The following is a 14051-nucleotide window of genomic DNA, read 5'->3' on the forward strand; positions in this document are numbered from 1 at the left end:
AGATATTATTTGTACATTGTCATTTTAGAACACTTGGGTATTTATTGTATTCCTTTAATTAAAAATTGTGCAGTGAATCGCCTACACTTCCTCATTTGCCACAGGTACATAGTCCAGACTGGTAATCCCTGGTACATGCTGGCAGCATGGTCAGAATTAACTGACTTTGTTACATTTTACATACTTTCCAACCTGACAACAGAGAATGTCTGGACAAGGATTATACAGTTAACCCTAATATTAAAAATTAAGTTATGAGATGTCTGATTTGATTAGGAGTAATACTTCTAGCCATGAATTCTATGTGGTGTGCTGTGAGATGCAATTGCACCATCTGGTGGCGGTTTTAAAAATGAGCTACAAAGTTGAAGCAGTGTGTGCTCATTTTTGCTTTTTCAAAAGCAGAAACTAAATAAATTACTTTAAAAATTCAATTTTACCATAGTAAAAGTAGCACTGTATATTGGTAGCATAATTGGATGTGTGGACTAGTAATCTTGACCACTTAAGCCTAACTGGGCGGATATATCCATCCAGCAGAAGCCGCTTAGCAGCAATCTGGGTGGATTTATCCGTCCAGCGGTGTTGCGGTGGGTGCGCGCATGAGTCTGGTTCCCAACGGCTCTTACTGAACTGAACGTAATTAGGGTATATTAAGCAAATAAAGGCTTGTCATTATTTATAGGGAGCAAACAGAAATAAAAATACACCTTCATTTCCAAATAATATATTGTCGCCAAACATTGTACTAGGAACATAATTTAAATGTTGTGATAGCCGAGACAACTGGAAAATAGAGATGGCCCGAACGGTTCGCATGCAAACTTAATAGCGCAACCATTGGTGGTTCGCTTTCGCGATCAAACGCGAACTTTATGCGAGTTCGACCCGCCCCTTATACTACATCATTGGGCTAAACTTTAATCCTCTACATCACAGTCAGCAGACACATGGTAGCCAATCAGGCTACACTCCCTCCTAGAGCTTCCCCCTTTATAAAAGGCAGTTACATGGGCCATGATCTCACTCTGTGTGCTGCGTAGTTAGTGAAAGAAGGGATAGAGTTGCTGCATAGATTAGGGAAAGCTTAGTTAGGCTGTTAGGCTTGTTAGCTTGCTCCTTGCTGATACTTATTGCTAAAAAGCACCCCAAAACCGCTCTTTTGAGAGCTAATGTTGTTCTTGTGATCTGTTTTTTTTTTTTGTTTTGTGTGGCCCACTGACACTTTCATATACAGCCCTGTCAGTCGCAGCTGGCCCTTGCTAATTGCTATACTGTGCCAGGCTCAGCACATTCAGTGCCTACCTTTTCACTGCACCTGTGTGTGACAGCTGCACATTTGTAATACCAGTCCGACCGTGCATACCTCTTCATGTGCACTGCACCTGCGTGACAGCACACAGTGTTATATACCAGTCATTGCATAACTGTTCACTGCACATGTGTGTGTGCACATGTGTGTGTGACAGGGGAACCCAGGCAGGCCCATAATCTCAGGGAATGGAACCCTCACAGAGAATATCTCAGGGTGGTTGGAAAACATTTTGAAGCCTCTAGTCTGTAAAAGACCCAGCTACATACAGGATACTACACACCTCCTGAACCAACTGGCAGCCATTGGCCCAGTGCCTGAAGGCACCATTCTTGCCACTATGGATGTAGAGTCTCTGTACACCAACATTCCCCACAATGATGGAATTGCGGCCTGTCGCAAATATCTTCAAGGTTTGGGCACACCTATAAACTCAATTGCTGGACTAATGAGATTCGTTCTCGCACACAATAATTTCACTTTTGGGGAGGACCTCTATTTGCAGCAAATGGGAGTGGCAATGGGCTCACGGTTTGCACCGCAGTACGCAAATCTCTTCATGGCAAAGATTGAAGAAGAATACCTGAATACTTGTCATATAAAACCCATGGCCTACTTCCGTTTTATCGACGACATCTTGATCATCTGGTCTGCAAGTGAGAAGGATCTTGTCCAATTTCACAGGAACTTCAATGCTTTCCATCCCACAATCAAACTGAAGTTGAGCTATTCTCACAAGGAGATTAACTTTCTTGACACCACCATATACATCAGAGAGAACAGCTTGCAAACGTCCATGTACCGCAAACCGACGGATCGTCCCACATACCTCAGGTATGACAGTTTCCACCCCAAACATATAAAGAATTCCATAATTTACAGCCAGGCAATAAGATGCAATCGGATCTGTTCTGACAAGGATGACAAAGACAAACACCTGGGTTACCTGAAGAAGAATTTCATAAAACAGGGATACAATCCTCTAATGGCTGAGACCCAAATCAGGAAAGCTAACAACATCCCTAGGACTCAGCTCCTGGAGTACAAGCAGAGCCAGGAAGAGAGCCGTGTCCCACTGGTAGTAACCTACAACCCACGCTTGGAAATCTTAAGAAAGATTGCAAAAGAACTTCATCCTGTTCTACACAAGGATCAGAGACTGAAAAAGATATTCCCTGAACCTCCCCTCCTTGCGTTCCGACAGCCACCCAATCTTAAGCAGATGATAGTGAGGAGTGCCTTAAATAGGCAAGAACAGAATGGAACATTCCCCTGCCGAGGGAAAACATGTGGGACCTGTGAATACATCCATTCCACTGACAGGATACTAATACCGGGTACACAACAGGAATACAAAGTACAAGGCACCTTTTCCTGCGACTCATCTAATGTGGTATACCTGATCATGTGTGCAAAATGCCCCAAAGGAATTTATGTGGGAGAAACAAGTCAACCACTGCGGGATCGCATGACACACCACAGATCCACTATTAACAGCAGGAAAAAGGATATTACAAATTATACTGATCTCCCAATACCAACACACTTTTGTTTACCTGGACACAGTTTAAGCGATTTTCGCGTCACTGTATTAATGGGTGGCTTCAAATCGGGAAACATGAGACTAACACAAGAAACTAAGTTTATACATTGGTTCAAAACTGTACAAGATGGTTTAAACAAGGACTCCAACTTCTTGTGCTGGTACGATGGGTTTTAAATGCCACAGTTCTTTTAATTTTAATTTTTCTATCTTTTCATTCATTTTTGTGCCATATGCTGTGTAATATGGAATTCACTGTCACTATTCATTTTATTTGCTTTCAGGTGCTGGCTTTAAATGCCACAATTCTCTTAACCTCCTGAGCGGTATGGACGAGCTCAGCTCGTCCATCACCGCCGGAGGCTGCCGCTCAGGCCCTGCTGGACCGATTTTCTTCAAATAAAAAGCAGCACACGCAGCCGGCACTTTGCCAGCCGCGTGTGCTGCCTGATCGCCGCCGCTCTGCGGCGATCCGCCGCGAGCAGCGGCGAAAGAGGGTCCCCCCAGCCGCCTGAGCCCAGCGTAGCCGGAACAAAAAGTTCCGGCCAGCGCTAAGGGCTGGATCGGAGGCGGCTGACGTCCATGACGTCACTCCGCTCGTCGCTATGGCGACGATCTAAGCAAAACAAGGAAGGCCGCTCATTGCGGCCTTCCTTGTTTATTCTGGGCGCCGGAGGCGATCGGAAGAACGCCTCCGGAGCGCCCTCTAGTGGGCTTTCATGCAGCCAACTTTCAGGATTCTATTGATCTTATCAATTTAGATAGGATGCCTGGGAAAGCCTCCTCAGTAACAGTTAAGGCATCTAATTACATTTATGTTTGCTAAAGAATGTTTCTCCTCTGTATGTCAGTGTATACAAGCTGTGTTTTTCAGTTCTGGTCAGGAACCAGTCCGACGAAGGCTTTTTATAAGTCGAAAGCTCACTGTTTATCCATCTCTAAGTTAGCCAATAAATGGTATCATCCTGATTCAAAACTTCTTGCTTTTACTCATGGCTAACACGGTACAACACTTTACTGCTTCTACAGTTGCACATTGTATTGGCACCAGTCACTGCGTACCTGTTCACTGCACCTGCATGACAGCACGCAGTGTTATATACACCAGTCACTGTATAACTGTTCACTGCACCTGTGTAACTGCCCATTGTTATACTAGCAGTCACTGACTACCTTTTGCTGCATCTGTCACTGCACATTGTCTTATACCTGGGAGTCAGTGCATACCTTTCACTTGCATACCTTTTACTTGCATGGATGGCAGACTTGACCTCCATAACAGATTCTCGTTAAAGGCAAGTGATGTCATCTCTCTGGCACGCAGCGTTGGGTCAAGGGTCCATCTGACCACAAATGCCTGGTCTGCAAAGCACGGTCAGGGCAGGTACATTACTTATACAGCACATTTGGTCCTTCCTTGGATGTGTGGTGGTAGCCGTTTCTCAGGCTCCCACTCCAGACCAGAATCTAACCTTGATTCCCCGGCCATTACCCGTGGTCACCATGGTGCCGAAAGTACCAAAGAGAGTTGACTACTCAGTTGAATTAATGGCAGACTTGCCCTCCATAACAGATTCCCATTAAAGGATTTTAAGTGTACTCATCATTATACAGGGCCTTGAAAGAGTCCTGTATTGTTAATTTTCGTCACTACCTCCCCGAGTCGGGACTTGCGTGCCATGCTTGCTGCCTTCCTTGGATGTGTGGTGGTAGCCGTTTCTCAGGCTCCCATTCTGGACCGGAATCGAACCCTGATTCCCCCGGCTGTACCCTTTAACAATGGTAGAGGGAGAACCATCGACAGTCTGAGCAGCGTTGAACCCCTGGACTACTGGGTGCGCAGGCTTTACCTGTGGCCAGAGTTGTAACAATTTGCCATCCAACTTCTGCCTTGCCCTGCCTCAAGCGTCCTAGAAAGGACCTTCAGAGCAGCTGGAGGCATTGTCAGTGAGAAGAGAAGTCGCCTAGGTCAAAAAAAAGTGTTTAGTACCTCACCTTTATTAAAATGAATGAGGCATGGATCCCGGAGGGCTACTGCTTGCCGGAAGACTTAAGTCATTTCCCACACACGCAGAGCATCTCTGCCTGCATGCAGTGTGTGACTGCCTGCCCCAAGACTAAGTCGGTCCCCACACAGCATCTCTGCCTGCAGGCCGCTTGACTGCCTTCACCACCACCAACAGGGTCCAAGACTCCAGGTGGATTCCTGAACAAAAAGAATAATAATTTTTCTGGTGCGTGTACATGCTTGCCTAATTTTTCTGGATGCACTGGGGCTGCAACAATAAAACAAAAGGCATGTACGTGTGTCAATTCCCCTTCCTGATCATTACCTTGCCGCGGTGAAGGGGCTTGCGTATCACAATTAAGCAATGACTGCCGGCTATATGCCGGTTTCCCAGACACAAATGTTCTGGTTATTTGTCATTCTAGACAACCGAGAGCTATCCTCAGTTTACTTTTCAGATAGAAGTTACAGGCTGGTAGTGCGTATGAGCCACCTGTTCCTCCCTCCTGAGAAAGTTATAGCACTCGCCACGTTCAGTGAAGTAAGTATAATCCCCTATTAAATTGTTGGCATGTGATCTGCATTCTTCAGGCCCGTTTTTCATTACGTTGTGCTGGGGAATGTAGTTACTATGTTGTGTGTCATATTGTCTGTGACACATTTGGGGTTAAACAGGGATGTTTACCATTCATCTGGGCATGAAACAATGTTTGCTTTAGTGTACTTACCATAGTTGCACTTCCATGGTTTCTTTTTTTATTTGTGTAACAGAGATAAAAAGTCACTTAACCATTGTTCACCTTTATAATGTGGGAGGAAACCTGACTTCCTGCATGGGAAGCATAAAGTAAATGAAGCTTCCAGCATCCTTCATTCACTTAGTGTCTTTCAGTTTGGTGGTGTGTCAGGTGGTATTAATTAAGCAAGTGAAATGTCTTATCTACTTTAAAGAGAAACTCCGACCAAGAATTGAACTTTATCCCAATCAGTAGCTGATACCCCCTTTTACATGAGAAATCTATTCCTTTTCACAAACAGACCATCAGGGGGCGCTGTATGGCTGATATTGTGGTGAAACCCCTCCCTCAAAGAAATTCTGAGTACGTACTACTTGGCAGTTTCCTGTCTGGGAACCCTGTTGCATTGTGGGAAATAGCTGTTTACAGCTGTTTCCAACTGCCAAAACAGCAAGCAGCAGCTACATCACTTGCCAGCAGTAAAAATGTGACCATGTGATAAATGTCAGAATATAAATCAGGGATTTAAAATATTTTACAATGGGCAAACACTGACTGTTAAAATAAAGCACTTTTTTTATAACATTATTTCCACTGAAGTTCCTCTTTAAGTCCACTGATAAAACTGTGAAAATAGAATTATGCTGTGAAGTTTGCTTTTTTTTTTTTTTTTGTATTTTTTGTATTTTAGTAGCACAGGAGAGAGAAATTGTACACCAATTTTTCCAGTTTTATTGCTTATATTTATTATTTAAAGTAGACGTCCTAAGATTCAGTTTTGTTTTTGCCTTGTGGTGATTTCACTACGCTTGCTGTCCTGTAGTGACAGTCAGAAGGAACAAAAAAAGGAAATTAATGTGATCCTATAGTGAAATCTTCAAAGGTTAAGGGAGAGGCCAACTAGCAGTATTTTCTCTCATACTGAAGCTACGCACAAGCTGACCAGTAAGGTGGTATGGGGTCTACCTTAGTTCTGTCTTGAGTTTTACATGCTCCATTGCAGTTTTGTATTGCTTAGCTTTACATGAGACATTGTTTAATCTGCTTATGTTAAACGATGTTGCCCAATGTCTGGTAACATCACCGCAAGTATGGGTACAAAGCTTTAGTGCCGGGGTTACTGTGATAAGGAAATAAGGGGAGATCTCTCTGTGGCCTCTTTCACACTGTCCACTGTGAAACATTTTTTTTCCCATAGCAGTGTATCGTGAAAAAGCTTTCACTTAAACTGCATAAAATGTGAACTGAGCCATAGGTTAACTTTTACGTCAGCTGACGGCAACTGATTTAATGTGAAAGGGCCTTAAATAGTCTACTTCTCAATCTATTGCTCCTCTCCCAAATCGTGTGTGCCCACTCGTTTTCAAAATAACAATGACCCTGTAACAGCTTCCGGGTCCAGCACGTCACATCATGTGATTGGAAACGAGAAGACATGTTGGGAGTAAGTTGCCGCCGCGGTGAAGGAAGAAGCCGATCCAGCCAGCCGGATAGGTACTGTATGTATGGAAACTCCCTGCTTCCACTTAGCATACCCTGCCAAGCCTGCAAGCCTGGCGAAGGCATAGTTGTAATTTTAAGGGCTGAAAAATAAAATAATTAAAAGTACCTGCATGTCTTGTGGTAATTGCTGGCATATTTATAAGAAGAAAAACAAGTGGCCTTTGATTGCCTTTATTTCAGGAATGACATTATACTGCAAAGATCACTTTTCCCACCTCAATCACATTGTCGTTTTTTAATTAATTACAATTTTTCACTGGCATTTTTGTGAACAGGTTTTTGCTTACGATGAAAGTCTCCACGAGTTGATGTTAAACAAGGTAGAATATAAAACTGATGATGCAAGTACAGGAAGTGAAGAGCATTTTTATACAGAGGTTTTAACTCTTATCCAGATTAATACAAAGTCTTTAACACTTCCAACCAAAAAAACAGAGCAATTTCCACATCACTCTCCTCTCATTCTTGTTTTACTCGCCACAATTTAAGCATTCTTTGGTGGTACTTTTTTCTAAGAATTATTTTATTTTATATGCATGTTAAATGGAATAACACAAAAGGAAAAAAATAATTAATTCTCAGTTTTCAACCATTATAGTTTTACAATAAAATGTGCTTTAATACATAAAACCCACACATCTTATTTGTCCTGGTCATTACAAGGTTTAAATTGTGCCCCTAGTACAATGTATGGCGATAATATTTTATCTGGAAATAAAGGGGTATTGTTTTTTTATACTATGATTACGAGCCTTTATTTGCAAAATTAACAGTGATATACCCTTATGACATGTTAAAAAGTCAATAAAGTAACTATTTTTGTATTTTTTTTTAAGTGGTGTCTTTATTTTTTACTTTACAAGTGTTTTATTTTGGTAATTCTAGGGTAGGGGTTTAAGTGGTTAAAATGAGCATATTTTTTGCGCTATAAGATGCACTTAGGTTTGGGGTACAAACTCCAGGGGAAAAAATATGCTAAACCTGGTGCATCTATAGTGCAGGGACGTCTTATATACCTTTTCCCCCAAATTATGTCCACCTGTGTCTTCTCTCCATACCCCCTTGACCTCTGTCTGTACCATGTCCTCCGTCCCCCTGTGTTACCTATCCGCCTCTTCGTGTTACCTGTCTGCCCGCTGTCCATACCCCCTGTGACATCTGTCCATACCATGTCCTCTGTCCCCCTGTGTCACCTGTCTGCCCTCCCTGTGTCCGCTGTCAATACCCCCTGTGACCTTTGTCCGTACGGTTTCTTCTGTCCGTCCACCTGTGTCACCTGTCCATCCTGTGTCCTCTGTCCTGTCCTCCGTTCCCTGACTGAATGTGCAGCCATGTGCGCCCCCCCCCTCCCCCAAGGGAAGAGCAAATGCAGACCAGAGCTCGCTCACCTACACAGTCCCGGCTTCAAGTTCTTCATCCTCCTCCTTCACCTTTCCTGCAGCCAGCCTGATGCAGATCTATTTTTACAGGATTTTATCCCCACGCTGACATTGCAGTGCAGACATTTATCCCCAGTGGCAGACATCGGTGCATATGTGCACCGGCTCTCTGGCTCCAGCCCGGGCTATGGCAGCGTCTTAAACTACGCGACCTGTGCGCCCTCTCTCTACAGCATATTTGCCGATGGGGATGTCGCATTCCACCCACTGCTCCCTTTTAAGCCATTTACCAATGGGCGTCACGACGGACTTGCCGGCGGGACCAAGACTCGGTCATTGAGGCCAATCACTTTTTGGGGAGAAAGTGTGTCTTATAATCTGAAAAATGTGGTAATAAAAATGTATGTATGTAAATGTATTTTATGAATGTAATGGTGTGTTAGGCTGCATTTTACTTTTTGGCCACAAGATGGCACTACACTTAATTTGTGACTATTAATAGAACACTGGATAAATGTTTACCATTTGGGTTTTGTGAATGACAGGCTGCATCTCACTGCCGCAGCTTTTCATTCATTACAGGCATGATGATTGAGTTTGAGAACAAGCTGTTCTCATTCCCTGATCATGGAAAAGCGCGAATACGGCGGAGCGACGAGTCTGCAACGTGCCGATTGGGCGGTAAACAGGTACGTGTTTCTACATCTCTGGTTGTTATGTGAAGTTTCCAGGGGCATAGATGCACGTACCAGCAGTGGGGAACTGGTTAATCCTGGGTCTATGCCAGTTATGGCTAACCTTGGCACTCTAGCTGTGACAAAACTACAAATCCCATCATGCCTCTGCCTCCCCGAGTTATGCTTAGAGCTGTCAGAGTATTGCAATGCCTCTTGGGACTTGTAGTTCCACCACAGCTGGAGTGCCAAGGTTAACCATCACTGGTCTGTGCTATCACAAGTGATTAACTGAGAATTCCAAAATCCAATCGGATTCCTTCTTTTTACACGTTCTGTAAAGTTGCTTCTTATTGCTGTCTCTACCCAGCTAACTTCTTTCCCAACGTGATGATGGTTATCCTACCTCAGTGATCTGTAAACTACAAGTCCCACAAAGCATTTGCCTTTATGAATCATGCCTGTGACTGTCCGACTCCTGCAATGCATTGTGGGACTTGTAGTTTCTTAACAGCTGGAGAGCCAAGTTTGCAGATCACTGTCCTACCTAGTAAAAGGCAAGTGTCCCTGCGTCTTGTCCCTGCGTCTTGTCCTTGGAACTGGACGCAGGATGGACCAGGGGGCGGGCAGGTGCACGCCTGACGGTGACAGACCTAGAGTCCGTTTTTAAACGGGCTTAGGTCATTAGTGTTGATAATGATATACTGTGTTAGTCTTTAAAAAGGTTTTTTATGTATCAATTGGCACATTTTTGGGTATAACAATAAATAATTCTCGCCAATCAATTGTATTGTAATGCAGTACTGTCAATATTACACCATGTCGCTCTTTATAAATGTCTGTTTGCACTGAAACCCCTCCTATTGTGGGTAAAAAAAATACCCCCTAGATAGATATGGTATAATTTAAGAGTACTGTAATTGTGATTAAATGCTTTTCCTACATTCCTTGATACATTTATTTAACTGAAAAAAATCGTGTTCAGCTTTATTCTGTATATGATTTTCTTGTGTTACTCTGAAACTTTACTATAAGTGATTGGCTCACAGGGTACTCAACCTTGTTAAAGCCTAACAGAAATCTTCCCTGGAGCACGTGTCACATGTGGAGAACCTAAGGAGTAGTACATAATGGGTGGGTGTTTGGTGAAGAGTATAATATAGTAGCTTATTTTTTTATTTTTGTCATTACCAATAAAGTATAGTAAAATTGGCCACCTTATTTTTAGCATCTGAAAAAGTATTGGTGAGCAAGGTGATGCTTGAAAAAAATTGAGCTTGTGCTGACATCTAGTGGATAAAAAGTGCTAAACATGTGAGCAATGAAAATAGAGCATGTTTCAGTATTCAACTTTGCTATACCGTGTAATTATGTCTACAATTTTTAGATAACTAAAATTCTTTCAGCAATAAAAATATCAGAATGTAGAAATGTCTTTCAACTATATTGTACTATTAAGAATAGACTAACTGGTTTCCTCCCACATCCCAAAAACATACAGATAAGTTAATTGGCTTCTGCCTAAAATTGGCCCCAGACTATGATTAGATTGTAATTTACAAGACTATATATACAGTATAATTTACAGCTCTGCGTAAGATAATAGTGCTATATAAATACTAAATATTCATAATTTACACTTTTTTTTGGTCCTTACACAGATTCCAGTCCCACATATTGCTGAATCAGCTATCTGACTAGTTAGTAGCATAGAATCGGTACTATTATGTATGTTTATTATGTCTGGGGTAAAATAGTGGAATCCTTCCTCTGGAGGAATTTTTATAATATTTTGGACCAAGCATTAAGGAGCAAGCAACGGTATTTGAAATTAGAATAATATGCATTGGGGAATTCTTTTTCTTATAAGACCTGTCATTAGTCTGGACATTTTAAAGGAGGTGCCTGATAAAACTGCGTTGCATATTACTAAGCAGTTATGGAGATAGAAGCTACTGAAATGATATGCAGATTGTTGCTGCAAGGCAAGAGTTTGCACTGCTGTGTAATGTGTGGCTGCAGTTTTTACAAAAGATAACTTCATATATTCTGATGTTCAAATAATGTCACTCATGGTTTTTGGTAGGTTTTATTAATTGTAATATGGAGCCCAGTCAGCTGAAGTACTTTTATGCAGGAGAAATGTTTACTTGCCGCATTTGTATAACCAGATTGTTTTCTGATTTTAGGCGGATAATCAAGTTGATCAGATGAGGCAACATTTCTATGAGGTGTCACTGGAATATGTTTTGAAAGTCCATGAAGTTCAAGAGAGGAAAATGTTTGAATTTGTAGAACCAGTAAGTTTTTCCTGTATTGCCTGTTAATTATTTCAATCCAGAATCCATTTATTTTCTAGCATTTAGAGGGTTTGGGATAGCAAAATATAATGTATGAAGTTTGTTTTTTTGTTTTGTTTTTTTTAATAGTACAATACTTAGAAAATATACATATACCTCACAACTTTCTGAGGTAAGAAAGAGGGCCTTGCCCCTGCCATACCCCTAGTCACACATACCATAAAAAGTTCATAAGAAACATGTTGTTTTATATATTAAACCACACTGATCCTTTATATCATGGTTCATTTTCCTTCATATTAACATTTGAAAATTAGAAATATATCAATTTGACCACTTCACCTCCAAGTTTTTTTTGTTTGTTTGTTTTTTTACCTTTAAAAACCAGAGCAATTTTGACCTTTCAGTGCTGCATCCATTCATCTACCAATACCTTTATCTGTACTTATCACACTGAAATGATCTATACATTGTTTTTTTTGCCACCAATTAGGCTTATTTTGGGTGGTACTTTTTGCTAAGAATTATTTTATTCTAAATACATTTTATTGGGAATAATAAGAAAAAGTGAAAAAATCCATTATTTCTCAGTTTTCGGCCATTAGTTTTAAAATAAAACATGTTACCATAATTAAAACCCACACATTTTATTCGCCCATTTGTTTCAGTTATTGCAACGTTTACATTTTTTTCCCTAGTACAATGTATGGCGCCAATATTTTATTTGGAAATAAAGGTGCATTTTTTCTGTGTTGTGTCAATCACGAATTACAAACCCATAAAAAGCAACTCTAATCTAACCTGATGACATACATATTGAAAAAGTTCAGTCCTTAAAGGTAACTATTTATGCATTTTATTTTAATTGTAGATTTTATTTTTATTTTTTTTTTACAAAAGTTTTATTTGTGTAACTTTTGGGGAGTGTGGAAAGTAAAAAGTTAATTTTAAATGCAAATATAGGTCTTCCTATTTAAAAAATGTATGTAGGTGTAATTTTACGATTTGGCCACAAAATGTCCTTGCGCATAACTTTCCTGGGCGTACTATTAGTACACAAACGGGAAGTAATGCATGGACGTGCAAGTGGTTAAAGGATGGGTATACATTTTAGAGTCAAACACACACATTTTTTCAGTAGAAATTAGAAATATTTACATAGATCTGTACATTAGTCCAGAAAAAGGGACAAATGGAGAAGAAAGAGGGATGGGTTCACAAAGAGGGTCTGTCCTTCTAGAAGAGGGACAGTTGGGAGCTATGCATATACAAAGAATAACTACAGTTAGTAGAGACTTTTTTTTTTAGTTTGAAGGTTTTGTGTTTCAGGACATAAGGAATCATTTAGTCCTTAGTAGGTCTTAAAACTAGATGAACACAACTTAAAATGAATAACCCATGACTTATTACAGTGTCATTGTGTGTAATGAAGACTAAGTGAATGTGCTAATGCAGTCAGTAAGAACTAAGTACACCCTTACTACGCATACACAGAATAAAGGTGTGAGGGAATTTGGGCACTGAGATGGCTGCTGATAGAGTACCAGACCACATTAGAACAGATATAGGAACTTATAGGATAGGAGCAATAAGGCTGAAAATGTTGTTAGTCTCTTTAAGCAAGTTGCAGCCAGGTACTGACAACTGAATAGGAGATTAAATAGGTTTAAATTGAGCACCATCAAGGTTGACCGCCTCTTTAAGACAGAAGATTTGGCTTTTTTTCTGGTCTGGAGCATTTAGCTGTGTTAACATAATGACGAGGAGGAAAGACATAAGCGATAATTGTAGAGAAGCAATAGTTAATGCTCATAAATCATACAAGGAGAAAAATTATTCACAAGTGCAGAAAAAAAAATCAGCAAATTCACCTTAAGGTCAGACTGTGCAGTGTTTGTAGAAATTGTAAGACTTGTAGATTGCACTCCATCTCCACGGAGCCTGCCCAAATTTATACTCTTTGCTGAAAATCATGGCTTTGTGGCAGGGCGGCTAGGTTAGGATTAGGAGGAGGGGGGGTTGTTTAGTGTTAGATACAACCTAATAATTAGGCATACCTATGGCATTTGACACCTGGTGCTGGGTATTAAATGACCCCCCCCCCCCCCCTGCTGACAAAGAAGAAAAGGAGTGAGTGTGGAGTGCTGAGCGTGCCACAATGGGTGATGCAAGGTATAGTTGCCCCCAGTATAGGTAGCCTGGAATAGTTGCCCCCAGTATAGGTAGCCTGGAATAGTTGCCCGCAGTATAGCTAGCCTGGAATAGTTGCCTGCAGTATAGCTAGCCTGGAATAGTTGCCCGCAGTATAGCTAGCCTGGAATAGTTGCCTGCAGTATAGCTAGTCTGGAATAGTTGCCCGCAGTATAGCTAGCCTGGAATAGTTGCCCGCAGTATAGCTAGCCTGGAATAGTTGCCCGCAGTATAGCTAGCCTGGAATAGTTGCCCGCAGTATAGCTAGCCTGGAATAGTTGCCCGCAGTATAGCTAGCCTGGAATAGTTGCCTGCAGTATAGCTAGCCTGGAATAGTTGCCAGCAGTATTTAAAACATGTATTCAGGCTTTTTTAAGCTCACTGTAATACTCTGACAAGTTCAAA

General features: G+C 41.3%; 1 protein-coding gene across 14 annotated transcripts in view; it reads left to right on the top strand.

Moving 5' to 3' along the window:
- Nucleotides 1–14051, top strand: part of ARHGAP26 (Rho GTPase activating protein 26) — a 1021369-nt gene that overhangs the window by 372302 nt on the left and 635016 nt on the right. For all 14 annotated transcript variants that reach the window (XR_011030516.1, XR_011030517.1, XR_011030518.1 and 11 more), the window contains one exon: nt 11346–11456. Coding sequence is in view for 9 of the 14 variants with exons in the window: in XM_068277500.1 (XP_068133601.1) it covers nt 11346–11456 (111 nt within the window). In the remaining 5 variants the exon portion in view is untranslated. The remainder of the gene's footprint in view (nt 1–11345; nt 11457–14051) is intronic.

The sequence above is a fragment of the Hyperolius riggenbachi genome, chromosome 3 (assembly GCF_040937935.1).
Source record: "Hyperolius riggenbachi isolate aHypRig1 chromosome 3, aHypRig1.pri, whole genome shotgun sequence".
NCBI classification, from domain to species: domain Eukaryota; kingdom Metazoa; phylum Chordata; class Amphibia; order Anura; family Hyperoliidae; genus Hyperolius; species Hyperolius riggenbachi.